The 24,269-nt window shown below is 49.3% G+C and overlaps 3 protein-coding genes across 19 annotated transcripts in view; 2 read left to right on the forward strand and 1 right to left on the reverse strand.

Annotated features, from left to right (window-relative positions):
- Positions 1–10,079, forward strand: TADA3 (transcriptional adaptor 3). Of its 3 annotated transcripts, none has more exons than XM_014848126.3 (10): positions 1–132; positions 475–532; positions 1,223–1,455; positions 3,033–3,283; positions 3,403–3,508; positions 4,751–4,892; positions 4,984–5,087; positions 6,311–6,420; positions 7,209–7,394; positions 9,498–10,079. In XM_014848126.3, the coding sequence occupies exons 3-10, from the start codon at positions 1,249–1,251 to the stop codon at positions 9,688–9,690; spliced, it is 1,299 nt and encodes a 432-aa protein (XP_014703612.1). In that variant the 5' UTR covers positions 1–132; positions 475–532; positions 1,223–1,248; the 3' UTR covers positions 9,691–10,079. The 3 variants fall into 3 exon arrangements, with proteins under 3 accessions (XP_014703612.1, XP_070349397.1, XP_014703610.1); XM_070493296.1 differs by having other exon boundaries at positions 78–212; XM_014848124.3 differs by lacking the exon at positions 1–132 and adding an exon at positions 277–355.
- Positions 8,000–24,269, reverse strand: part of OGG1 (8-oxoguanine DNA glycosylase) — a 27,967-nt gene continuing 11,697 nt past the window's right edge. For 2 of the 11 annotated variants that reach the window (XR_006517223.2, XR_011496538.1), the window contains 2 exons: positions 17,543–17,722; positions 16,849–17,215 (listed from right to left, as the gene is read on the reverse strand). Coding sequence is in view for 4 of the 11 variants with exons in the window: in XM_070493299.1 (XP_070349400.1) it covers positions 17,145–17,215 (71 nt within the window). In the remaining 7 variants the exon portion in view is untranslated. Of the gene's footprint in view, positions 8,184–14,729; positions 17,216–17,256; positions 17,723–24,269 lie in introns of those variants that run through there. The other 9 variants (XR_006517226.2, XR_011496537.1, XR_006517222.2 and 6 more) reach the window with 9 other exon arrangements.
- The window catches only part of CAMK1 (calcium/calmodulin dependent protein kinase I), a 10,969-nt gene continuing 6,377 nt past the window's right edge, over positions 19,678–24,269 (forward strand). For 2 of the 5 annotated variants that reach the window (XM_014848100.3, XM_044754119.2), the window contains exons 1-3: positions 19,713–20,009; positions 21,927–22,041; positions 23,774–23,905. In XM_014848100.3, the coding sequence (XP_014703586.1) occupies positions 19,916–20,009; positions 21,927–22,041; positions 23,774–23,905 (341 nt within the window). In that variant the 5' untranslated portion in view covers positions 19,713–19,915. Of the gene's footprint in view, positions 20,010–21,926; positions 22,042–23,773; positions 23,906–24,269 lie in introns of all 5 variants that reach the window. The other 3 variants (XM_014848101.3, XM_070493297.1, XM_044754120.2) reach the window with 3 other exon arrangements.

Here is a 24,269-nt window from a genome sequence, read left to right on the forward strand (position 1 = left end):
TCTTCCGGTTCTGCGCCCCCAACCTCCCTTCGCGCCCCTCCTACCTGCAGCTCCTGGGGCTCCGCGGGACTAACTGCCCGGCGCAGAACCCGACCACCGAGCCCCGCCCCCTGCCCCGGGCTGTTCCCTAGGGTACGCCCGAGGCACAGCGCCCCACCCCACGTGCCGTGGGCTCGAGTGCGGCCCGCCAACCCCCACCTCCGCAAGCCACAGTAGGCTCGCCTCGCGTCTCCCCGCCCCCGCGTCAACTGCAAGGGGCCGGCCCATAGCCAGTTCCGGGGCGGTTGCTCCGACCGACCGGAACTCCCCGCCCCCTCCCGCGGCCCGAGGGGCCGTAGTAGGCCGCAGTGAGGAGGTAGAGGGGGCGGGGGCCGCGTCAGGGGGTCCCTAGAGAACAAGGACATTGAAGGCGGGACACTGGGGCGACCCCCTGGTGGGGCCAGCCATTAAGCAGTCCCACTTCTTCTGTGACAGGCACTGCACTGGGCTCTTGACGGGCATCATCTCTTAACCCTCAGAACATCCCGGGGAGGTAGGTACTATTGTTATCCCCATTTTACAGATTCAGACTTATTGTAGGGAAACAGACTTCAGCCTTCTTTTGTCCTCATTTTACAGATGGGAAAGCCTAGATTCAGGAAGGTTAAATAACATGGTCAGGACTACGTAAATAGCGAATGGTAAAGCCTGGGCTCCAACCCAGGTATATCTGGCTTACTAGCCCACATTCTTAACCGCTGTCAGGGGCAAAGCTGGGGAGGAGTGAGGCAAGGAGAGGCTGAGAGGCACAGAGAACATTATCATTTAAGAATGGGATGCTTCGAACTCAGGGGCTTAGCAGAACCCAGGAGGAGTGGAACAGAAGAGAAGAGCATCAGAAAGACAGCATAGTATATCACAGTGGGCATAAACTCAAAACTGCCTAGATTCAAATTGCATCTTGGTAAGCTTTACAGTCTCAGTTTCCTTATCTGTAAAGTGGAGATCATCATGGTCCCTGCTCATGGGGTTGAGTGAGGAACTCAATGACAAGCGGGTAAAGTGTCTGCACCTAACTTGTTGCAGAGTACATGCTCTGCTCCCTGAATAGGAGCTGTGCCACCAGCCTTGTGAATAGGGTACTGAAGCTTGGCTTTCTCCTTGAGGCTATCCCTAGATAGAAGGAGCCCTTGTGCTTTTCTCTTGCCACTTTCTTTCTCATCAGTGGTCTTTTCCTCTCCAGCTCCACAGGGTCTGGTGTCCTGGGCCATGAGTGAGCTGAAGGACTGCCCCTTGCAGTTCCACGACTTCAAGTCTGTGGACCACCTGAAGGTCTGTCCCCGTTACACGGCAGTGCTGGCCCGCTCTGAGGATGATGGCATCGGCATCGAGGAGCTGGACACTCTGCAGCTGGAGCTGGAGACCCTGCTTTCCTCTGCCAGCAGGCGCCTGCGAGTGCTCGAGGCTGAAACCCAGGTGATACCCCACAGAGGGGATATCACCAGGGATGGACTCTGACACATTATGGGATGGGTCCTTGAGTTAGCCCCATCTGCTGAAGCCTGGGGTACAGAAGTTTAGCAGGGGAGAGAGATCCAAACTGGGCTTGCTGTGACATGTAAAGTATGCAAAAATATTCACCATCCTCATAAATTACGAGATTTCTGGTTCACTAAGCGTTTATTGACCCCCACCCCCCATTGTGTTCTGGGTCTTGTGCTAGTCTAGAGAGAGATAATTAGGACAATTCTGGCCTTCAGGGACTTTGCCAACTAAGGAGAGGGGGAGGTCAGGCAAGTACCAAGTGATATGCTGTGATGTTTATGAGTACTTGGGGACCTGCAATGGGGAGACCTGGGTTTGAATCTTGTCCTGAGCACTTGCTGGTGTTGCTGTTTCCTAGCTTTGTCACTTTGAGAAAGTTACCTCCTAGCACTGAATGTCAGTCCTCTGTCTGCAAAGTGGGCTGAATAATAGGACCTACCTCAGAGCTTTTTGTGAGGATTAAAGGATTTTTTTGCAAAGGCTCAGCCCAGTGTCCGAAAGTAAGCATTTCAAATGTTATTTATTGGTACTACTCTGATTATTTCTATTCATAGCATAAACATCCTCTGAGCTCTGTGTGCCAGGTGCTCTGCCAGACCCTGGGGAACAGAGATGGTTAAGATGAACTTTCTGGTCTCTAGTAGCTTATAATCTGCTAGAAGAGACAAGGTTCTCTGTTGATTTCAGTGTGACCAAACAATACAGTTGGGCCTACAGTGGAGGTATGAACTACCAGAGACCCATAGAGGAAGAAGATGCCATTTCAACTGGATCTCGAAAGATGAATAATAGGGCTGGCCTGGTGGTGTAGTGGTTAAGATCACATGCTCTGCTTTGGCAGCCTGGGGTTCATGGGTTTGGATCCTGGCTGCGGACCTACACTCTGCTCATTAAGCCATGCTGTGGCGGCATCCCACATACAAAGTAGAGGAAGATTGGCACAGGTGTTAGCTCAGGGCCAGTCTTCCTCACTGAAAAAAACAAAGTTGAATAAAATTAACTTGTGGTCCCTGGGAATCCGCTGAAGCTTTGTCAGCAGGGCTGTGGCACAGTCAGTTGTATTTTAGCATCTAAGAAGCTGAGTAACTGATGCAGAGAAGGCTTCTCAGTTGTGGTGACATTTGAAGTGAAGGTTTGCTGGGAGGCTTACTTGCCTTCACCAAAAAGTTAGGACCAGCATGTTTTCCCAGGGACAGCATGTGCTGAGGTGTGATCATTTGTTTCACCTTTCTGCTAAACACTGTATGACTGGCTTGGGTGCTACAGAGGTGAGTGAGTACAGACAAACAAGTGAGTGGAATGATAAGAAGTACATGAATAAAGGTCTGTGAGATGGGCACAGAAAGGGAGCTGAGTTTTAAAGGATGAGTAGGAATTTGCTAAATAAAAAGGGCATAGGGGAAGACTGTGGGGCCTCTTTGAGTTCTAGATCCTCATTTTTCACTGGAAGAAGGAGTTGTCCTGTGTCTTCCCTTCTCTCCCTTAGTGACAGTCTCTGTGAATTTCAGATCCTCACTGATTGGCAGGATAAGAAAGGTGACCGACGATTCCTGAAGCTTGGTCGAGACCATGAGCTTGGAGCTCCCCCCAAACACGGGAAGCCTAAGAAGCAGAAACTGGAAGGGAAGGCAGGACATGGGCCAGGCCCTGGCCCCGGACGGCCCAAATCCAAAAACCTGCAGCCCAAGATCCAGGAATATGAATTCACTGATGACCCAATTGACGTGCCACGGATCCCCAAGAATGATGCCCCTAACAGGTTCTGGCCCAGAGAACACAGAGGGGCCTCAGGATTTGGGCAGTGGAGGCCGTGGAGGGGACTGGGGCTGAGGCTAGTGTTGCAGGGGAGTGGTCACTCAGGATTTGCTTCTCTCACAGGTTCTGGGCTTCGGTGGAGCCCTACTGTGCAGATATCACCAGCGAGGAGGTGCGCACACTAGAGGAACTGCTGAAGCCCCCAGAAGACGAGGCTGAGCATTACAAGGTAGAGACCCTAGGCCTCGATAGACATGATGGAGAACAAGAGGCTCAGAGTTGCCTGAGAATCAAAGACCCCAAAGCCGTATATTGTCTTCTTCCCCTCCCCTGCCCAGCCTCCTGTCTGCCCCGTTACCCCACCCAGATAGTCAGGCTCTACCTCTCGGCTTTCTCCCCTTTACCCCATCCAAATGGTCACCGCGTTCTAAGGCACCTACTTGAGTGAGGTCCTCCCTTGTCCCCTCAACTCCATGCCCTCTGCTTTGGTTCAGGCCTTCATCAGCTTTTACCCGAATGGCCTCTTAACGCTTTCCTGCCTCCAGAGAAACTTTTTCTTTTTTAACTATGTAAAAATTTACCTTTTTTATGATGAAAATAAAACAGCTTCCATTAAAGAAAATGTAGAAAATATAGAAAAGTGTTGAGGGGGAACTCTCTCATACATGAGTTGTCACGATCAGATGTGCTCATGACACAGCCCTGCTCCCAGGCCTCCCCTGGCTCTGGTTACCCATAGGATCAAGTCCAAGCGTCTCAGTCCTTGGTGGCCCAGCCCCAGTGCCCCTCTCTAGTTTCCTTAGCCACACCCTCTTATCACTGCTTCATTTACCAGCCCCACCAGGTACCTTGCCCTCACTCCAGGCCCACACGCCAGCCTTGGTGGTCTCTGGGCCTCTGCACATCTCCTCTTGGCAAACTGACTCACTCTTCAAGGCCCTGATCTCATGTTACCTCCACCATAACGCTTTTGCAGTTTTCCCTGCAGAAAGCTGGTCTCTTTTGTGCTGCTACAAAAACACCTTGGTCTACCTGTGTCACTTCACATATCTCAATTTTTAAAAAATTTATTTGAAAAAGTAATCCCTATAGGCAGTAATAAGTTCATGCAGTACAAAAGATAATTCCCTGTCCTTTCTGACCCTAAGGCCCCTGGTTCTCTCTAGAGACAAGCAGCCTTGACCTGAGATGGTCCATGTACACACGCCATTCTGCACCTTCTATCTTGGAAATTGTTCCATATTGTCTTGTGTGTGTGTTGTAGTTCTTTACGTACCTGTCTTTTCTCACCTACTCCAGGCACAGGCCTTGGCCGTGGGCTGGGTATTTGGGAGACAGATAAGTGAATGAATGAAGGAATGAGGAATGAATGAAGAGCCTATTGGCAGTGCCCAAGTACACAGAGAGCCTCCACACACCCCAGGAATGGGGTGTCTTTACCCTTTGGGGCTGGGTGGGATCTCTCCCACAGATCCCACCCCTGGGGAAGCACTACTCTCAACGCTGGGCACAGGAGGACCTGCTGGAGGAGCAGAAGGACGGGGCCCGGGCAGCAGCCGTGGCTGACAAGAAGAAAGGCCTCATGGGGCCACTGACTGAACTGGACACTAAAGGTAGGCCCCCTCACCTCCCTGCCTACCCCAGGCCAGGACTTAAGTTCCCAGGACTTCAGCCACCTTTCCACTACTTCTCTGCCTGGTTCAGACGTGGATGCCCTGCTGAAGAAGTCTGAGGCCCAGCATGAGCAGCCAGAAGATGGGTGCCCCTTTGGTGCTCTGACGCAGCGCCTCCTGCAGGCCCTGGTGGAGGTGAGCACCCCAACCCAAAACCAGAGCTAGGTTTACTTTCTGTTTAATGTTTATTTTTATTTTCTACTGAAATGTATCATACGTTTAGAAAGGTAAACAGATCATAATGTACAGCTTGATAAATTTTCACAAATGAGCACACCTTATAACTAGCCCCAAGATGACAAAATAAACATTACCAGTATTCTAGAAGCCCCTCCCATGCCCCTCGCAGTCTCTACCTCTCCCAGAAGCAGCCACCTCTCTACAGTTACCCTTGCTGAGCGTTGGCTAAGGGCTGAGCCCTGTGCATGGGGCTTTCCACACATCCTCTCATAGGAGGCCAGGACACTGGTTAGCCCTGGGTTGCATATGAGAAGACTGAGTCTCAAAAAAGGGAACTGTTTACTTGGGGTCACACAGCTAATAAACAGAAGCAGGATTCAAACCCCAGGTTCAGGGTCTCTTTATTTATGTCCACTGGCTGACCTTAGGCCTATCTCTTCACCTTGTTGAGCCTCAGTTTCCCCTCTGGCTCAAACACAATAGTTTATTTCTCTCTTAAGTAACAGTCTGGGGCACATGTTCCACATTGGCTGAGGTGGGGGAAATTCTCTGCCCCACACCATCAGACAGGGAGCCCAGCTTATAGTGGCTTTGCTGTCTTAAAACTGCACTCTGCACAAGGTCACTCTGGGTGTGATTGCCACTCCAAGCACACAGAAAAAGAGCAAGGTGTGTGTGAAGGAAAGTTTATGGGCCATAACTGGCTGTGGCTTTTATTTCTTCTGATCACTTTCCACTGGAGAGAATTTGTCGTGTGACCACACCTGACTGCAAAGGAGGCTGGGAAGTGTGGTGTAGCTGGGTAGCCAGAAGCCCAGCTACTATAGAAGAAAGGTGAGAATGGTTTTTGGACAGCTGGCAGCCTGTGCCACAACAGGCTTAGCACAGTGCCTGGTACATTGCAAACGCTTAGCAAACCTTAACTATTCTCATTACCGTGTTGAGTGTTTTCATCACTCTTCTGTGCTCCCTTTTTTCGGGATCAGTACAGAAAAAGAGATTTCTAAAATGATCAAAGCTTTTGGAGTCAGTTTGGGAAGGCTTCCCAGAGGAGTTGGGATAGGAAAGATACAGGATGTTTCTGGTCTGCGAAGACTGTCCACATAGGTCAGAGAGGAGCAGGAAAATGGAAATCCTATTGCTCTTTCCCCTCCTGCCCCATGTCTCTGGTATTCTAGGAAAATATCATTTCCCCAATGGAGGACTCTCCTATTCCTGACATGTCTGGGAAAGAATCGGGGGCTGATGGCGCAAGCACCTCTCCGCGCAATCAGAATAAGCCCTTCAGGTGAGTGCCATCCTCTCCACACCCAGCCTACCCTCTGCTTCTGTGGGTTCTGTCCATCTCAACATGGTCTTCACTAATAGGCCAAGGACAGTGTGATAAAGCCCAATAGAAGTCTCAAATGTGTGTGCCAGCCCAGCATTTCCGCACGCACAGACTTAGTACAGGGTTCATCATAGCGCTGTTTGTCCTAAATGTCCAAGTGAAGGGGATTGGTCGGCTAAGTTGTCGTAACTCCACATGATGAAATAACTTGCAACTGTTGTTCATACTAGAGAAATATACTTAATTGATATGAAAAGATGTAAACAATAGAGTGCCATGTGAGGAAAACTTCACTTGTAGCACAGTACAGACAGTATGATCCTGTTTTTATTTAAGATATACTTAAATATGGGCACATAGGGAAAAAAACGTTAACCTATGAGAGATTAAAAGTAATATATGTAACAAAATCTGGAATATATATAGTATATATAATAACATATAACAAAGATATATTTTATATAGTAATTATAATAACATGAAGCAAAATAACGGTAATGATAACAAAATAATAATGGTTCTCTCTGAGTTGTTGGTAATACAAATTTTTCAGTATTTTTTTTGACAATGGATATATGTTGTTTGTGTTTGAAACAAGACCAGATGTGTCCGTCTCTATCCTTTTAGACCTAGATAGATATAGAGGGGGTGCCCAAAGGGAGAGGAGGATGTTCACTAACCATGGGAACCCCTGAGGGGTCCCGCCTTCAAGCTGGCCCTTTGCTGAGGGCTGTCTTTCCCTGCAGTGTGCCACATACCAAGTCCCTGGAAAGCCGCATCAAGGAGGAGCTCATTGCCCAGGGCCTCCTGGAGTCTGAGGAGCGCCCTGCAGAGGACTCGGAGGATGAGGTCCTCGCGGAGCTGCGCAAACGGCAGGCTGAGTTGAAGGCACTTAGTGCCCACAACCGCACCAAGAAGCATGACCTGCTGAGGTGAGTGTGGACAGGAGGCATGGGCGAGGGGGTGGCCAGAGAGGCCTTGGCCACTGCTGATCACCTTTCAGAGGCTTTATGACAGGCTTCCCAAACCCAGCAGGGCCTCTAAATCACTTTTTAAATCTTGAAAAAAAAATCAATGCTGGTTACCACTCCACTGGTTATGTCTCAAACAGATTCTAATTCCACAGGCATCTGTGATTGACTGATTGATTTACTTGTTCTTGTAGTAAAAAACATAAAATTTACCATCTAAACCATTTTTAAGTGTACAGTTCAGTGGTGTTATATTCACATTGTTGTGTGATTTATTTTTTTAATCTTCTCATCCTTATTCCCCCCCCCCCCAAGTTTTATTATGAAAAGTTTCATACACACAGAAAATCTGAAGCAGTAGTACAGGAAACACCAGTATATTCTTCACCTACATTTATCAGCTGTTAACATTTTGTGGGACATCTGTGATTATTATTGATCCTTCACCAGAAATTGCCCAGTGTTTTAGGACCAGTTCTTTAAGTAATTGGTTGCAGTATCATTCATTTTATATTGGACTCCCATTCATCTTGCCCCGCGCTGGTCACAACAAGGGTATAGATGACATCTGGAAGGAGATCATGGTCATGGCTGCCCTTTTGTTAGGAAGATAGAGAAGCAACCCAACTAAGTCTCCTTGCTTCTCACAGGCAGGTGCTGTGTCTTCGCCTCATGGAGCCCTAACAGGGCAGGGCAGACTCATTCATTTGGCCAGCTCTGCCTTCCCTTGGTTAGACATTGTGCTGGGGGCTGGAAGAGAGGCAGGACAAAGGGCTTGCAGTCGACACATGGATCATTGGTAAAGACAAGTGCCATTAAAAAGGAAACGTAGCTGCTGACAAGCTGCTAGGGTGTTTAAGAATAAGGGTATACTGAGTGTGTACTGTCTGCCAGGGGCTTTGTGTACACCCTCCTGTTTAATCTTGAGACAGCCCAGGGGGTAGGTGGTATTTTCCCTGTTTACCAGCTGAGGAAATAAAGGCCCAGTGAAGTGAGTGCTCTGCTGAAGGTCACACAGCCAGTAAACAGCCAAGCTGAGACTTGGGCCCAAGGCTGAATCCAGCGCCTCATTCTCATTCACATTCCCTCTCAAGGGCAAGAAGAGGGAAATACAAATGAAAGAAGTGCTGGGGGTAGGGTGGGGGGAGAGACAGAGAGAAGGAGAAGCATGGATGTGCAGAAACAGAAGTAATGGGCAGTGAAGGAACTAGTTTGGGGCTATCAGCAGGTCAGAGTGCAGCCCTCAGCCCAGCCACAGACCAGCTGCAGGGCCTGAAGCAAGACCCCTCCTGCCCCGAGCAGCAGCTTCCTCTTCTGGAAACTTCACAGGTTAGACTAGATCGGATCTCTAAGCAACCTCCCAGTTCCACCATGCATGGAATTTATAGGTTAGATTCTATTCAGAGGGGTCAGTTTGTCATCTCACCCACCTCCTGTAGATCTCAGGCTGCCTAGGCCCTCAAGTTGCTCTGGAATTTGGTTTCTGAAATAAGCAGAACCCCTTTTATTTATTTTTTTGCTGAGGAAGATTTGCCCTGAGCTAACATCTGCTGCCAATCTTCCCTCTTTTTTTTCATATGTGAGCTGCCACCACAGCACTGACAGATGAGTGGTGTAGGTGCACGCCCGGGAACTGAATCTGGGCTGCTGAAGTGGAGTGCACTGAACTTAACCACTAGGCCACCAGGGCTGGCCCTGCAAAACCCCTTATAAAGAAGATTATGAGGAGTAGCCTGCTTTGATTTAGATCTCCTACTCAGTAGTTGTGGGATCTTGGGGCAATTCTTATCCTCTTTGAGCCTCAGTTTCCTCACTGGTAACATAGGAATAATAGTAACTACCTCACAGGATTATGAGGATTAACTGAGCTAATATTTTTTAAGAGCTTAAGATAGTACCTAGCACATAGCACCATATAAGCCTGGTTCATTAACTTTGCTTTTTGGTATGAAATGGTCCATAGGAGTGTCAGCATGGGGTGGTGGGTAGGCTCTGTCTAGAAGAGGGAGGGGCTCCACTCTGGAGATGGGCTTCCCATGGCACCGGGCCGGCTGGTCCCCGCAGGCTGGCAAAGGAGGAGGTGAGCCGCCAGGAGCTGAGGCAGCGGGTCCGCATGGCAGACAATGAGGTCATGGATGCCTTCCGCAAGATCATGGCTGCCCGGCAGAAGAAGCGGACCCCCACCAAGAAGGAGAAGGACCAGGCCTGGAAGACTCTAAAGGAGCGCGAGAGCATCCTAAAGCTACTGGATGGGTAGCCTGCACCCTTGCCTCAGGCTGCCTCCCCCTGGCCTGGGTGAGGGAGTGAGGGGAGGCCCACTTCCTTCTTTGGGCTGCCAGAAGTCTCGGCCTGTGGCTGCCTGTCAGATGTCAAATAGTGACAGCCTTTAGAGGTTGTGGTCCTTCCCTGAGGTCTTTTGGCCTAGCTCTGTACAGCCAGGACACAGGAGGCCCTGCTGGGCTGGCCTGGGGCCCAGTCTCTGCTTGGTCCCCAGAATGATGGGGTCCTTCATTCTGGGCGGTCCTCTTCACCCTCTTCACCATCCCCCACTCCGCCCCCCCTTGTCTTCCTTAAGGACTTCTCCCTTGTGGTTTTGTAAAGTGCAAACTTAAGAATAAAGTGACTGCTGTGGTTTTTAAAAAAGCATCCAGAATCTTTGAATGTCTGTTATTGTGGGGTAGAAAGGAACTGGTGTGGGTGGCAAAGGTTCAGGAAGATGTGCGTGGTGGCTCTCAGCCTGTGGCCACTAACCCATGTCATTCATTCAGGGAGAACTTTCTGAGGATACTTGTGGCTTCAGGTAATAGTAAGCCCCCAGCTCAAAGTGGATTAACAACAAGGAAATGTGTTGGCTGGGGGCTTGGTGGTGCTGGGGTAGGTGGCCTTCAGTATTGGCCAATCCATCAACTCATCTGGACCATCAAGGGTCCAGGTTTCTCCACACTGCCCTCCACAGCGTCAGCCTTTGCCTAAAGTGGGTTCCCCTCTATCTGTGTGGTGGCAGCCAGGAGCAGTCAGGGAGGCCAAATGCTTCCTCGTTTATGTCCAGTGCAACGGAGGGCAGGAATGGGCCAGCTGGTTTCCATGGCCCAAGCAAAGAGCAAGAAGCCTTTCCCAGATACCCTTACGTCTCACCGGCCCAAACTATCTGACATGCCCATTCCTGAACCAGTCACTGTGACAAGGGATGACGCTAACTGGTTTAAACTGGCGAGAGTAGAGTCTACAACCCCACTAAGTCCAAGGCAGCGAGGAGAGTGTAGGTTGAGTAGAAATGGATGCTGGATAGGCCACCAACGTGTCTTCCACAGCCTGGCGAGGAAGCTAGGCCTGGGGAATACAGATGAATAAGTATACTCTTGTCCTTGTCTCAAGTGGTTCCCAGGGAGTGAGAGAGTTGGAGAATAATTGCAATTTACTGTGGGAAGGTTGAAGTCCACATGGGAAAGGGGAGGGGAAGGTTCCCTGAGGAAGTGACCTATGAACTGAGCCATAAAGAAGGATGGTGAGGAGGGGCCGGCCCTGTGGCTGAGTGGTTAAGTTCGCTCGCTCCGCTTCAGCGGCCCAGGGTTTTGCTGGTTTGGATCCTGGGCGCGGAGATGGCACTGCTGGTCAGGCCATGCTGAGGCAGCATCCCACATACCACAGCTAGAAGGACCCACAACTAAAATATACAACTATGTACTGGGGGGCTTTGGGGAGAAGAAAAAAAAGGATGGTGAGGACAGCCAACATTCCTATTTGCCCACCACCTCACCTGTTGGAGAACTACCCTCCCCATTCCATGTGGCTTTTGTGGAACTGTCAAACTAGGGTAGACAGGTGATCCCAGCTTGGCCAATCACAGTACCCCATTCCTTTAGCCACAATGATTGGTCCAAAGAATGGGCATGCGACCTCAGCAGGGCCAGTCAGAGGCCTTCCATAATATTGCTCTATGGGTGCTGAGAGAGAAGAGGGTTTCTATTCTTTTGGATCAAAAGCTATAGAATGTAAGCTTGGACCACCCGGTGACCCACTTTCCTGCCACATGGAAGAACCCCCCTGAGAATAAAGCCAACTCAGAGAGGCAGAGCCAGGAGATGGAGAAAGAGACAGAGTCCTCATGATATAGCTGGAGCCCTGGATCCTTCATTGGGCCTTCCAATTACATCAGCCCACAAATGCTTCTTTTGGCTTAAGTTAGTTTGCTTTGGAGTTTCGTCATTTGTCAACTAAAAAAGTTGACAAATGGATTAATAAATGACTAATAAAAGTGGATTTTGGCAAAAAGAATGATGGAGTAGTGTCCTGAGAGAGAGGACAGCATGAGGCCCTGCCTCTCACTAGGTGCAGGGCCTAGCTGCTGCAATTTTTCAGAGACTCATTGTACGATGATTGCTTACAGCTTTCTCAGAGAGAAAACACCCACGCTTAATTTCATTAATGTGAAATTAAATGCTCATTAACTGTTAGCTTTGTACCAGGCACTGTTCTAAACTCATTAAACTACTGAATCTTCTCAACTACCCCATATGGTAGGTGCTAATAGCATCCCATTCACAAGTGAGGAAAATAAATCTTAGACGGTAATATACTTTACTTGCTCAAACAATTGGTAAGTGGTTGAGCCAAGATTCAAACTCAGTCCATTTGACTTGCAGACAGAGCCTCTTCATTATACAACTCACTGGTGTCCCAGTCCCCTGCATAGTCTATGTGAATGGTACTCCTAGGCTTGGGCAGTGCACAATCTGTGCAGCCATACACAGCAGCCCTACTTGCAGATCCCCTTCTCTTAATTAACCACTCACTTCCATGTTCATTAGGCCAGACCATAAGTATGGTAGGCATCATTGGTAGAGAGTTCCAGGAACAAAGACAGTTTTGTGGAGGAGATAGGATGGGAGCTGAAGTCCCAAAATTAGGTAGAATTGTGAGAGGGGAGGGTAGATATTATAAATAGAAGGAAGAACCCTAGAAGACTGACTGGGCCTGGTTCATTAGGGAAAAGGCAACTTTCAAGGGTCAGTTGTGAGAACTCTAGTTATTCTCTGTTGCACACCTACTATCTACCTGGTACCGTGCTGGGCCCTTTACACTCATGTCTCATTTGACTCACCTACAAGGTGAGTAGTAATATTCCCACCCTGCAGAGGAGGACACTGAGGCTCAAAGAGGTGCAATGCCTCCCGAGGCCATGCAGCCTTGGTGCAGGAACAGTTATCGGCCCCAGAGAGCACCATCCCTAAGAGAATTAATAACCGCAGCGGGACAGGGAGTCCCTTCTTACGGCCATACTCATGTCTGCTGGAGTCAAAGGAGGCTTCCTTTATGGGGTTTGGAGGAAGCCGGGTTCCCTGTGAGGAGGGGGAGATTAGTTCCGGCACCTCAAGGCTCCAATTTTCATTTGAAACAATCCAGACACCTTATAACTAGTTTGGTGACATAGCCTTTTGTGTCTTGGCTCTGCAAGGTGTCCACCATCATTGTTTCTCCAGAGTCCCAAATGCCTTACAACTGACTTTCAGAAACAGCAGGGTGAGTGACAACAGGGAGGATTGGGCGAAAGTTAATCCCTGACGTCGGGAACATGACCCAGTGTGCGGCCCCAGCCCCTGCCAGCTCCTGAGCACTCTTGGGACTGAGTCGATGGATGCTGGGTCCCAGTTGACTCCTGCTAAGAAGGAAGCGATGGCTGGAACTTTGTGGAAACATGGTCAGAGAGCAAATTCCTTCCCTGGTCTGGTGCTCAGGACTCAATGGAGAGAACCAAGCACAACTGGACCGTAACTCACTCGTTATGTATTAATTCACTCATCATTTTTTCTCTTCACTCACCTAGTCGCCTCGCCTCCATTTCCCCATTCGTGCTTTTGTTTCCTCACTCAGTGGCCCTGTTGCCATAGCTCAGAGCTATGTAGGTGACTAAGGCTCCAGAGATGGAGAGACAGCTGGGAAGACAATCAAGACACAGGTGATAAGAGCAATAATAGAAGAATGGACAAAGTCTGCAGGGCCCTGGGGCAGGGAATGACTTAACAACAGCTTAGAGGGTCAGGAGAGGCTTCAGGGAGGATGTGGCAAGAAAGTTGCCAGGCAGAAGACATTCTAGACGAAAGGACAGCAAGGCGCAGAGGTGTGAACAGCTGGCCTGCTTAGAGAGAGGTGAAAACTTCAGTGTGACTGGAGGCCTTGGTGTGTGGTGGGGGAGGAGAAGGATGAGAAAGGAAGCTGGAAAGTAGGTTGAGACCAGGCTGGGACTGGCTTTGAATGGCAGTTTAAGGAGCAAGGGCCTTAATCTTGAGGTCAGTGGTTCTCAAAGTGTGGTCCCTGGACAAGCAGCATCAGTGTCACCTGGGAACTTAATAAAGATGCAAATTCTCAGGTCCCAGACCTCTCAAATAAGAAACTCTGGGGGTGGGGCCCAGCCACCTCGGCTTTAACATACCTTCTGGATGACTCCTGATGCACATTAAAGTCTGAGAATCACTTTTCTAAGTAGTAGGGAGCCAGGGGTGGTTTGTGAGCAGGGGAGTGGCATAATAGCACTCTGAATCAGAAAGCACTCTGATAGCATGGAGGCTGGACCACTTAGAGGGGGTGAGAATGAAATTGAGGCAGATGGGAGCACAGTGATATGCAAAGAAATATATCTGAGATGGTGGGTGCGGCCGAAACTGGAAGATGTCCTCCAAATTCTGTTCTCCCTTTCTTCTATAGTAATAGAACACATGACTTTTAGTTGGACATATGCCTCTGAAAGACTAAATAGCCCAGCTTCCCTTGCAGTTAGGTGTGATCATGTGACTGAGTTTCAGCCAATAGGATGTGAGTGGAAGAGATGGATGTAACTGAGATCATGAGTCCCAAGAGGTGTGCCCTCTACATTATCCTTTCTCCCTGGCTGCGATGAGACATGGTGGCGAGCCATCTTGAAACATGTGGTCAAAGACAACACCATAGGAACAGTGGCGCAAGATAAGAAGCAGGCAAGGTCCCTCTTACCTTGTCGTCATCATACCAGCCTGGGACTGGTTATGGCCAGATTGTTATACATTTCCATTTTAGTTAAGTCACAATTATTTTGGGTGTCTGTTAGAGAAAACAAACCTGTATTCTAGCTGATACAGTGGGCAGGTGGCATGCCAAGCACTCTTTTCAAACTATACCTGCTTCCTTCCCTGACCCACTTTTCCTCTTTCTTTCCATCTTTCTTTCCTTCTTTCTCTCTCTTTCTCTCTTTCTTTTTCTTTCTCAAAAGAATTTGAGAAAGTTTATAATTGATGACGTGTACAATGAGTTTCACAAAATAACAAATATAAACTCATCAGGTTTAATGGAGCTGCTGTCGTTAAGCATCAGATTTAGCTCTAAGGTTCCTGGAAGCCAAGGCAAAAATAGAAACAAGACGAATCAGTCTCAAAAGGTTTGCTATCAGAGGAAAGGGCATCTCCTAGTTTTCGGGACAAAAATTCCAGTAATTTTTCATGCTGGAGAAATTTCTCAACTAGAGTCACATATTGATAATATTCTGCATAAATCTGACAGCAAATGGAGATTAAGTTTCACATGGTGATTTCTAATCACAACCTTTGACGAAAGCTCAGGGCATATTGTTAAAACATAACTCTAGGAGAATTATTCTGCCAGAGACCAAGCAAGGGTGGTACCAAGCACTTTACACGAATTCTCTCATTTGCTCCTCTCAACAGCCCTACGTCAGAGCAGGTCAAATTATTACCCTTATTTTACAGATGAGGGAACTAGGATACAGAGAAAGGAAGGGCCAGATCAGATAGCTGGTGGTGAGCCAGTTTTGTAAGCCAGGTCTTAGACTTTAGAGGCCCTTCTAAATGTCCTCCTCCTGGGCCTGCCAGCACCACCACATACAAAATTATAAGTGGTGTGGGTTGAGAATCAGAAAAGCACAAGAATCATTGCCCCAGAATCCGTCAGTGTTAGCCAAGAGCAATCAGTGAGATCTGGTAAATGCTGGAGAAACCTCCAGGCTTCTTAAGATGGGCTGCTCCTGATGGGGTGAGAAAGTAGGGGTCGGCCTCATGAGGGCAGAAGGAGCTTGACTAGAACATGTGGGGCTTCAAGAATGGAAGGAGAAATAATATTCAAAGCAGCTGTCCTAGGGCAGCTGACGTCTGGAACAGGAGAAAACTCTCTTGTGTCTCATTTCCTACTGAGTACCTGCTATGTATGCACCAGGTACCAGTGCTGGGACAAGGGAACTGGCCCGTTGGGTGAAAGGCACTTGCTAAGTTGTCTCATTCTCCAAATAAGCCTACAAAGTAGGTATGATTATGCCATGTTAATGATGAGGAAACAGGCTCAGAACAGTGAAATGATTGGCCCAGGCCCCCACAGCTGGTAAAGGGTGAGGTGCAGTTGGAACCTGGGTCTGTCTGACTCCCAAACTTCTTTTAATGCGCCACCGCTGTTTCAATAGTAGGAGAGAAAAGATCTTATGGATAGACATTTAAATCCATTCTATTTCTTTCTTGTTGTTGTTTTTTAAATAAAACTTAAATAATTGAACACCAAATTGGTACACACCCACTATCTTTTGGCAGAATTTTTTAAAAAGTGACTTTTTGATTATGCAGTTAGCATTACTCAACAAAAAAAGTTTGGAGAATACAGGCATGTAGAGAGAAGTAAAAGAAACAAAACCCAATCAGATAATTTTTTGGCTATTATTAACATTTGTGGTGTGCCTCTGCACTCTTTGCTATGAATAATTTGTGGTTTGCATTTTACACTGAAGTTATCCAACTGCATACCTGCTTAACATTATACGCATTTTTTCCTTTTATTAAGCAGGTTGCATTACCATCAGTTTATGAGCTGTGAAATATCCCATCCGGTAGACAAACTTTATGTTTTTAATCATTCCTTTCTTGGTGGTTTCTTCTAAATTTTGCAGTTATAAAAATATTTCTTAAAAAATTTTGGAGCATATAGCTTTGTCCTAATTTAGGATTATTTCCCTGAAATTAATTCCCAGCAGAGGAACTCCTGGGTCAAAAGGCCTGGATGTTACTTAAGCCTTTCCCACCAGAAATGTAGAAGTATCCAGCGCTCACACTAACACCAGTCTTCGTGTTACTGGTTTTTTAAACTTCAAATTTGAAAGTTAAATTTAGGGGCTGGCCCTGTGGCCGAGTGGTTAAGTTCGCACGCTCCGCTGTAGGCAGCCCAGTGTTTCGTTGGTTCGAATCCTGGGCACGGACATGGCACTGCTCATCAAACCACACTGAGGCAGCGTCCCACATGCCACAACTAGAAGGACCCACAATGAAGAATATACAACTATGTACCAGGGGGCCTTGGGGAGAAAAAGCAAAAAATAAAATCTTTAAAAAGAAAAAAAGAAAGTTAAATTTAAAAAATGATTTAGTTTGTACTTCCTTGATAACTTGTGAGCTAGAAAACGTCCCATGTTTATTGTGTTTCATCTGTCTCCTTTGACCATTTATTGGATTCTTAATCTGTTTTTTATCAATTTTATGTATTCTTTACATAATAGAAATATTAACCCATCGTCTGTAAGACATTTCCCCACTCTGAAGTTTGCCTTTTACTGTTGGCTATGATTCTGGAATAGGGTAGGGTTTTTTGGTTTGTTTCCAGCAACAGAAGTTAAAGAATGTTTTGTAAATAAACCGGCCCATCTTTTCTTTGTGACTTCTTTCATTTTCTCCAATCCTAGAAAATCATTCACTCCTCCAATGGCTTCTTTTCTGTTGGGTTCAAGAAGTGATGAGAAGTCTGAGCTGTTTTGTCATCCTCTGAACAACAAAGGAGAGAAGATGATTATTTCCTTTTTTTTCTGCACCTACTTGACTTTCCTTGACTCACTTTTTGTGTTAGTACCTTGACATATGCTCATTGAGGGTGGGGACTGTAGAAGGAAATGTGTGTACATAAAAAAAGTCTGGAAGAATATGTACCGAACATATGAACACTGGTTATTTCCGATTGGTGGGAGCAGGGCTGGGATGGATTTGTTATTCATGCCTGCCCAGCACCCCTACTTCCTTTGGGCAAGATACCCCCCTTCATTCCTTTTGACTCTGGTGTGGTTGCCCATGACAGCACGCTTGCTCAGTATGTACCTCATTCCTGTACCTGGCAACTGTTTTTGGGGTCAAGGGGTAGGCATGCCACTCCCGCAGAGCCCGTCAGAGTCTTCCCTGAGACTGATACACAAAACTGAGTCTCTCTCTCCTTCCACTGGCTTCAGCTGGAAAGCTGGGTCTGCTTCACACCACGTTTCTGGCCAGGTAGAGATCACTCTGCGGAGGAAAGGAAGCCAGTGTGCAAAGAGAAATAGAGACAAGGAGAGATGAGAGAGAGCAAATCCTATGAGTACTGCGGCTCCAGTTCTAATCTCCAAGCCCCTGGTCCATGGTGTTTTTCCTTCCATCTTGCATCAGCTACTATGAGCCATAGCTTCCTCTTTGGTGAAGCTGGCTTAGGTTGGGATTCTGCTACTTGGCAAGTGAAAGAATCTGCCCAGTGGCAAGGGTGGTCTTTGTGTGTTTTTAGTATTTTATGTAATTTTCCTGCAATGACCTTGTATTGTTTGTTTAGTAGGAAAAAAAAAGAATGTGTGTGTTAAAAAAAGAAAGCGTAAGTGCCCTTAGACATTTTCAAAAGCAGGCAAAATGTAAAACAGAGCATAAAAGTTGTACAAGTCCTCAGAAGGACAGAGGCCACCTTATCACCTTGGGAATGTTGTCAGTTAGATAAGCAGGAATTTGTGGTGAAACAGCCCCAGCTCAGTGGGAGTGTTAGGTGGGCATAGGGGAGAGTAAGGGCCTAGCCCTGGGCAGGACGTGTGTTTTCCATGGACTAGGGAGTCTGACATACTGAGATTTGGAGAAGGAAAACTGCCCCTTAGCCCCCCCGCCCCTGGACAAATCAGGTCCCTTCTCTGCGCCTCAGTTTACACTAAGTCTAGCTCTTGTATTATGAACCCCTACAGTATTCCAGGCACTTCACATCCATTATCTCTTGGGATTCTTAAGAGAATTCCGAGTCAGTCATGGATATTCCCATATTCCAGATGAAGAAACTGAGGCTCAGAGAGGGAAAGTGTGACTTGGATAAGTCTAAAGCCTTTCTAGGGACCTCAGCCATCTTTCTTTCTCATCCGTAAAGTGGGCATAATAAACTGACCACTTTCTACCTAGCCCCCAGGATAAGGGAGGGAAAAGCCAGTTGAAAATGAGTTCAGGTAAGCATTGTCCTCTCCCCAAACCCAGCTAGAAAATGTAGGAATTCGGGAGTGGGGAGAGGCACGGAGAGGTGATAGAGTTGGAGTTGGGGTCCAAAATAATGTGGGTGCTTCCTCTGGCTGGCCCTAGTCCAGCCCCACCCCCACTTCCTGCGAGTTGCTCCCCCCCTTCAGCCCGCGCAGAATTTCTTCCCAAGGAAGGCCTTGCACAAGAGGGCCTCAGTCAAGTCCCTTGGCCCCCTGCCTGCCGCCCCAGGAGCGGCTTCGTGCTCCCCATCTCCAACCTGGCTCCTAGCCATCAGCCCCTGGCGCCTGTCCAGTCACGTGCCACTTCGGTCCTCTTTCGCCTGCTTCCTCCAGGATCCTGATTTAGCTCCCCCGCCTCCCCCTTCCCTGCCGGCACCAGTCCCTCTGGGCACCACACTCGTTTTGAGAGACAGGTGTAGGAGACTGGAGCCTCAGCGACGCCTCGCTGAGGGACCTCGGGTCTCAGTTTTCCTGCCTGTCAAATGGGGCCCCCACCCTACGACCGCTTCGATTCTCTGCGCTGCCTACTCTTGCCCTGTCCTTTCCCTACTCCCCCACCCTCCCACCTCTCTCAGTCTCCCGAGCCTTTCCGAGGGCCTAATTTCCTTCTGGGCACCGGGCGGGGGAAAAAGTGAGGAAAGACAGAGCCCAAGAGCCCTAAGGGAGCTCCCAGAACTGGTCTTAAAGAAATTCCACGAGGCGACAGGGTGAAACTGGCCAGCCTCTGGCATCAGATAGACCGGGGTTCGAATTCGACTCTGCCTCGGACTAACTGCTGATTTTGAACCCTTCATCTCTCTGGGTCTCAGTTGTCACCTCCGTGAAATGGGGGCCCTGCCGGAGACGAAGGCGGGAAGAGTCCACAGAGCATCTGACCTGAGTTAGAGGTTCTCCCCCACCCCGCGCCCCTTCCCCAGCCAGGGAGCCTCACTTCGCCTCGCCTGGCAGTCCCTGGTCCCCCCGCCGCAGGCTCCTCCTCCACTGACATCAGAGCCGCAGGAGGGAGGAGGGAGTCAGCCGAGCCCGAGCCGAGCCCCAGCGAGAGAGCGGCGGGCGGGCGCGCAGCGGCGGCGGACGGCGGACGGAGCTCGCGCCAGCCACCTCGGGCCTCCCAGCCAGCCCCGCGGCGGGGCAGCCGCAGGTACCGCCCGGGGCCGCTCGCCTGCGCCCCTGGGCACTGAGGGCGGCGGAACCCTCAGCCGCTGGATAGTCTTGCCCAAGGATGGGAGGGGCTGCCCGGGAGGGCTGGACTCTGGATGGGCAGGGCTGGGCCCTTCTCCCCCACCTCTGCTCCAGGCCCAGCAGGTGCCAGGCAGGTCGGTGGGAAACTGAGTGGGTAATAGAGGAAGGTGGGGAGGGGTGTGTGTGTGTGTCTCAGTTCAGCTGGGCCTGACTGTGGAAGGGCTGGGCATTTGGAGGTATAGCTGAGTGTGGCCGTCTTGGGGTGTGCTGTCTTAGCACAGGCATGTGGCTCTGATATGGAGTTGCGTTATGTTGGTGTCTAAGGGCATCCTTATGGGTGGGGACATCTGGGAATCAGTGTTTTTGTTGCGGATGTGCATCCAGGTGTTGTGTGTGCTGGCATCTGGCTCAAAGCGTGGTAACTCAGAGTTGGGGAGTATACGATTGTGTACTGATTGTGTTTGGAGTTAGGTGTATAAGGAGCTGGGGTTTGGTTTGGAGTATAGGAGCTTCTAGGGTGTGTTGGAGCTGGAGGATGAAAGGTGTGAGTGAATCTGGGCTGTCTGGTATACAGGTGAGGTCTGTGTGAATGTGTGTGATCCTGTCCAGGTGTGTGCAGATGTGTGTTTGGGGGTGGGAGGGGGATCTGTGGGAGGGATGTTTGGGTGTGAGGATGTCTGGGGCAGTATCTTTGGACGTGTGTGCTGATGTCTGGGTGTACATGTATGATCAGGTGTCAGGGTATCTGAGCGTGGAGTGTGCTGCATCTGGGGGCAGGTATTTGGGTTCAGGGTTGTGGGTGGGGCTTGGCATGGTATGTCTGGCTGCAGGGATATGTGTGGAACTGTGAGGGTTGTATTTGCCAGGCCTCCAGGTGGGTTTTAAAACTCTGTGTCTAGAGCTTACCATCAAGTCTCCTTTCCTAGAAGTTTGTGCCCCTGGGATGGGTGGCCAATTCTCCCTGGGAACAAGATCTCATCCAAGGAGTGGGATCTCACACCAGGGGCTCTAGTCAGGGCATATTCCCCTCATTCTCCCACAGAGGAAACAGAGAAGGAAAGTGCCCACCCTGAGGTCACACAGCATGCTGTGCTGTTTTGGTCTTACCCTCTGTGGGCCTGAAATGGGGTTGAGAGGCTGTGTTTTCTGAATGGGCCCCAGTGCGGCTGCATATCGGGACTAGCTGAGGGCAGCCCCTTCCAAGACCTTTGCCCTGAGCAAACTTAGCTGGGACCCCAGCTAGATGTCACTGGGCAACTTTGGACCAGCTTCTTACCCATCACTGACCTCAGTCTCCCCATGCTCCATCTGATAAATGGGAGAGAATTCTCACCCTCTCCTGCTGGATGAGACAGAGGTATCAGCGGAGGAAGGGACAGGCTAGATCAGAGTGAGAAGAAGCCAGGAAGGGATAGGCTGGGTGGGATCATTTCTCAGGCTGTGGGGACCCAGATGGGGAGTCAGAAGGGAGAGGGGTAATAGGAGGCCCAGGGAGCTCCAGCTGTGGCTGCTGTTGCTGTGGTAACAGTGCAGAGGAGCTATTTAAAAACGTGGCTGAGACATTGCTGGAAGCCCAGGCTGCCGGAAACCTGATTTCCGAGAGGGAGAAGGAGGAGGGAGAGGAGACACCCCAGCAAGTCCCAGGGTGGGGCTGGGACATCACCGGTTCTGGGGCCAGAGGGATCTTCCGGGGCTGTGCACTTCCACAAGCTGCTCTGGGGTCTACTCTGCTGTCCTCCCAGAGGTCAGGGTCCCCCTGGGTGTTTGGATTTGGAGAGGGAGAAACTAGGTGAGCTGAATAAATGAATGAATGAATGATTTTGTTGAATAAAGAATTTTGCTGCCACCCTGAAGGATTTTCCTCTAGGCATAAGGATTTGCTGAATGAACAAATGACTGGTAAATGAATGAATGTTTGTTGAATGATTTCGTCAAATGGATGAATCAAGGAATGAATAAATGCAGGCTGGGTGACTGAATGGGGCCCCAAGTAAGTTCCCACATAGAAGGCTGGGCCCTACTGAGTCTTCTCCCTCCGTTCCCCTTCCCAGGAGTCCTGGCTGTGGCCAGGGGGCAGTGGGCCATGCCGGGGGAAGTGAAAGGCCCCAGCTGGAAGCAGGCAGAAGACATTAGGGACATTTACGACTTCCGAGATGTTCTAGGAACGTGAGTCTCGCGGCAGGAGAGAAAGGGGGGCTGTTCCTGAGCTGGGGGTGGGGTTGGGAAGGTCCTCACTGCTGGCCCTGGCTGGCTGCGGAGGCCGAGTCCAGGGTGGTACTTCCTATGGTCAGTTGATTACTGCTTCCTGTTTCCTACAGCCCAGGCCCTATAGTGACCTTGCCATGGCTCAGACTGGCCCCGGCTTTTCACCTCTGGCTGACAGTGGGTGGAACAGGGGCTGCTCTTGCCACAGCTCTGGGTTTCTGTGAAGAAAAGGAAGTGAGGGAGAATGAAGGAGCCAGTTTATCCAACTTGCTGCCAAGAGCTGGGAGTTCTGGCCTGGGTTTGGGAACTGAAGCTGGGCATGGCTCTCTTCTCAGTGCTGGGAATCCAGAAATAACTCAAACCTGGTCTCTGCCCTGAAGTTGATTCCAGACATGTGCGGAGACAGACTCACAGAAAATGACAACAGGGTGTGTGCTGTGCTCCAGTTAAGGAAGGGAATGAGGACTTTGTGGAGTCCAGAGAGAGCAGGGGGCCTAAGAGCTGGGGGCTGAAAGATGGGTAGGAGTGCACTTGTCAGAGAGGGAGAAGGGCATTCCAGGCAGAAGGAATAGCACAAGCAAAGGCTCAGAGGCATGTTCTGTGTGGAAAGAGGTAAACAGTCTGGTGGAGCTTATAATCGGAGGCTGGGGAAAGACGGGAACAGGCTAGAGAGGGAAACAGGTCATGGAAGGCCTTGAAGGCCAAGCCATGGAGGCTGGACTTTATCCCACAGGCCATAGGAAGACATTTAAGACTTTTCGGCAGGTTTACAGTTCAGAGATGGTCACTCTGGTCACAGCATGAAGGGTAAATTGGAGAGAGACAAGACTAGAAACCAGCAATGAGGCTACCACAGTCACTAGTTATTCTGATTACTGAGATTTCATCATGAGAGATGCTTTTCTTTGACTTAAGACTTTTATTATCCCAGGGAAAGCAAAAAGTTGTAGAAAGAATACTCTAGTAAACCCTCTTTAATCAGTGAACTTTAGTTCAAATCAGTAGTGCAAATCTAAGAGCCTGTTCTAAAGCACTGCTTCTCAAATGTCAGTGAGCATACGAATCACTGGAGGATCTCGTTAAAATACAGATTCTGATTTAGTAGGTCTGGGGTGGGGCCTGAGATTCTGCATTTCTAAAAAGTTCCCAGGTGATGCTGATGGTTCTTCAAGGTTCTATAGGGTGTTAAATTAGACATGACTCAAACTGGCTTTAGCAGAAAACAGAACCAGTCATGCACGTAATCAAAAAGCCCAGGGGATAAACTTCAGGCATGGCTGGATCCAGGGGCTCACATGATGTTATCAGGAAATTGTCTTTGACCATTTCTCAGCTCTGATTTCCTTTGTGTTGGCTTCATTCTCAAGCAGGCTCTCCCGAAGTGGTGGCAAGAAGGACCACCATTAGCTCCAGGCTTACATTCTACCAGCTTAGCAGGAAAGAGCACCTCATTCTCAAAGTGCCAATAACCTGGCTTGCATCACATTACTGTGGCCACGGCATAGACTACTCTGATTAGCCAGGCCTGGGTCAGGTGACCACCTCTGACACCAGGTAGTGGATGAGTGATAGGGGGAGGCTCATCCCACGTCCTTGGTCCAGAGGTGCTCACATAACCCACGGGGGATGGAGGAGAGGCTGGAGGGAAGCTGGGGTTCCAGTTCCCCACCTCATGAGTCCCCTCTCCCTGCAGGGGGGCCTTCTCCGAGGTGATCCTGGCAGAAGATAAGAGGACTCAGAAGCTGGTGGCCATCAAATGCATCGCCAAGAAGGCTCTGGAGGGCAAGGAGGGCAGCATGGAGAATGAGATCGCTGTCCTGCACAAGTGTGTGGGCCACTGCCTGTCCCTGCCTGGGGTTGATGCTGCCTTGACCCCTCCTATCGCTGCTTTGGGCAAATCATTTAACCTCCCTGAGCCTCAACTTGCTCATTTATAAGATGGGGTAATAATCTCCAGGTGGCAAGGTTGCGGAGCACATCAGAGGTCCTTTACTTAGAGCGCTGGCACTAGCGCTAACGTGACAGGAGTGATTGAGATGCCACAGCTTATTTACAGTGGTTTACTCTGTTCCATCAATGTAAAGATCAACCCTCGAACATGGCTTGAACCCACGCATCTCAATTGGTGTTACCCTTAGACCCACCTCACATTCCAACCACATATTAAAGCCACTGAGCAAGTGTGAAAA

Source organism: Equus asinus, chromosome 21 (assembly GCF_041296235.1).
Source record: "Equus asinus isolate D_3611 breed Donkey chromosome 21, EquAss-T2T_v2, whole genome shotgun sequence".
NCBI classification, from domain to species: domain Eukaryota; kingdom Metazoa; phylum Chordata; class Mammalia; order Perissodactyla; family Equidae; genus Equus; species Equus asinus.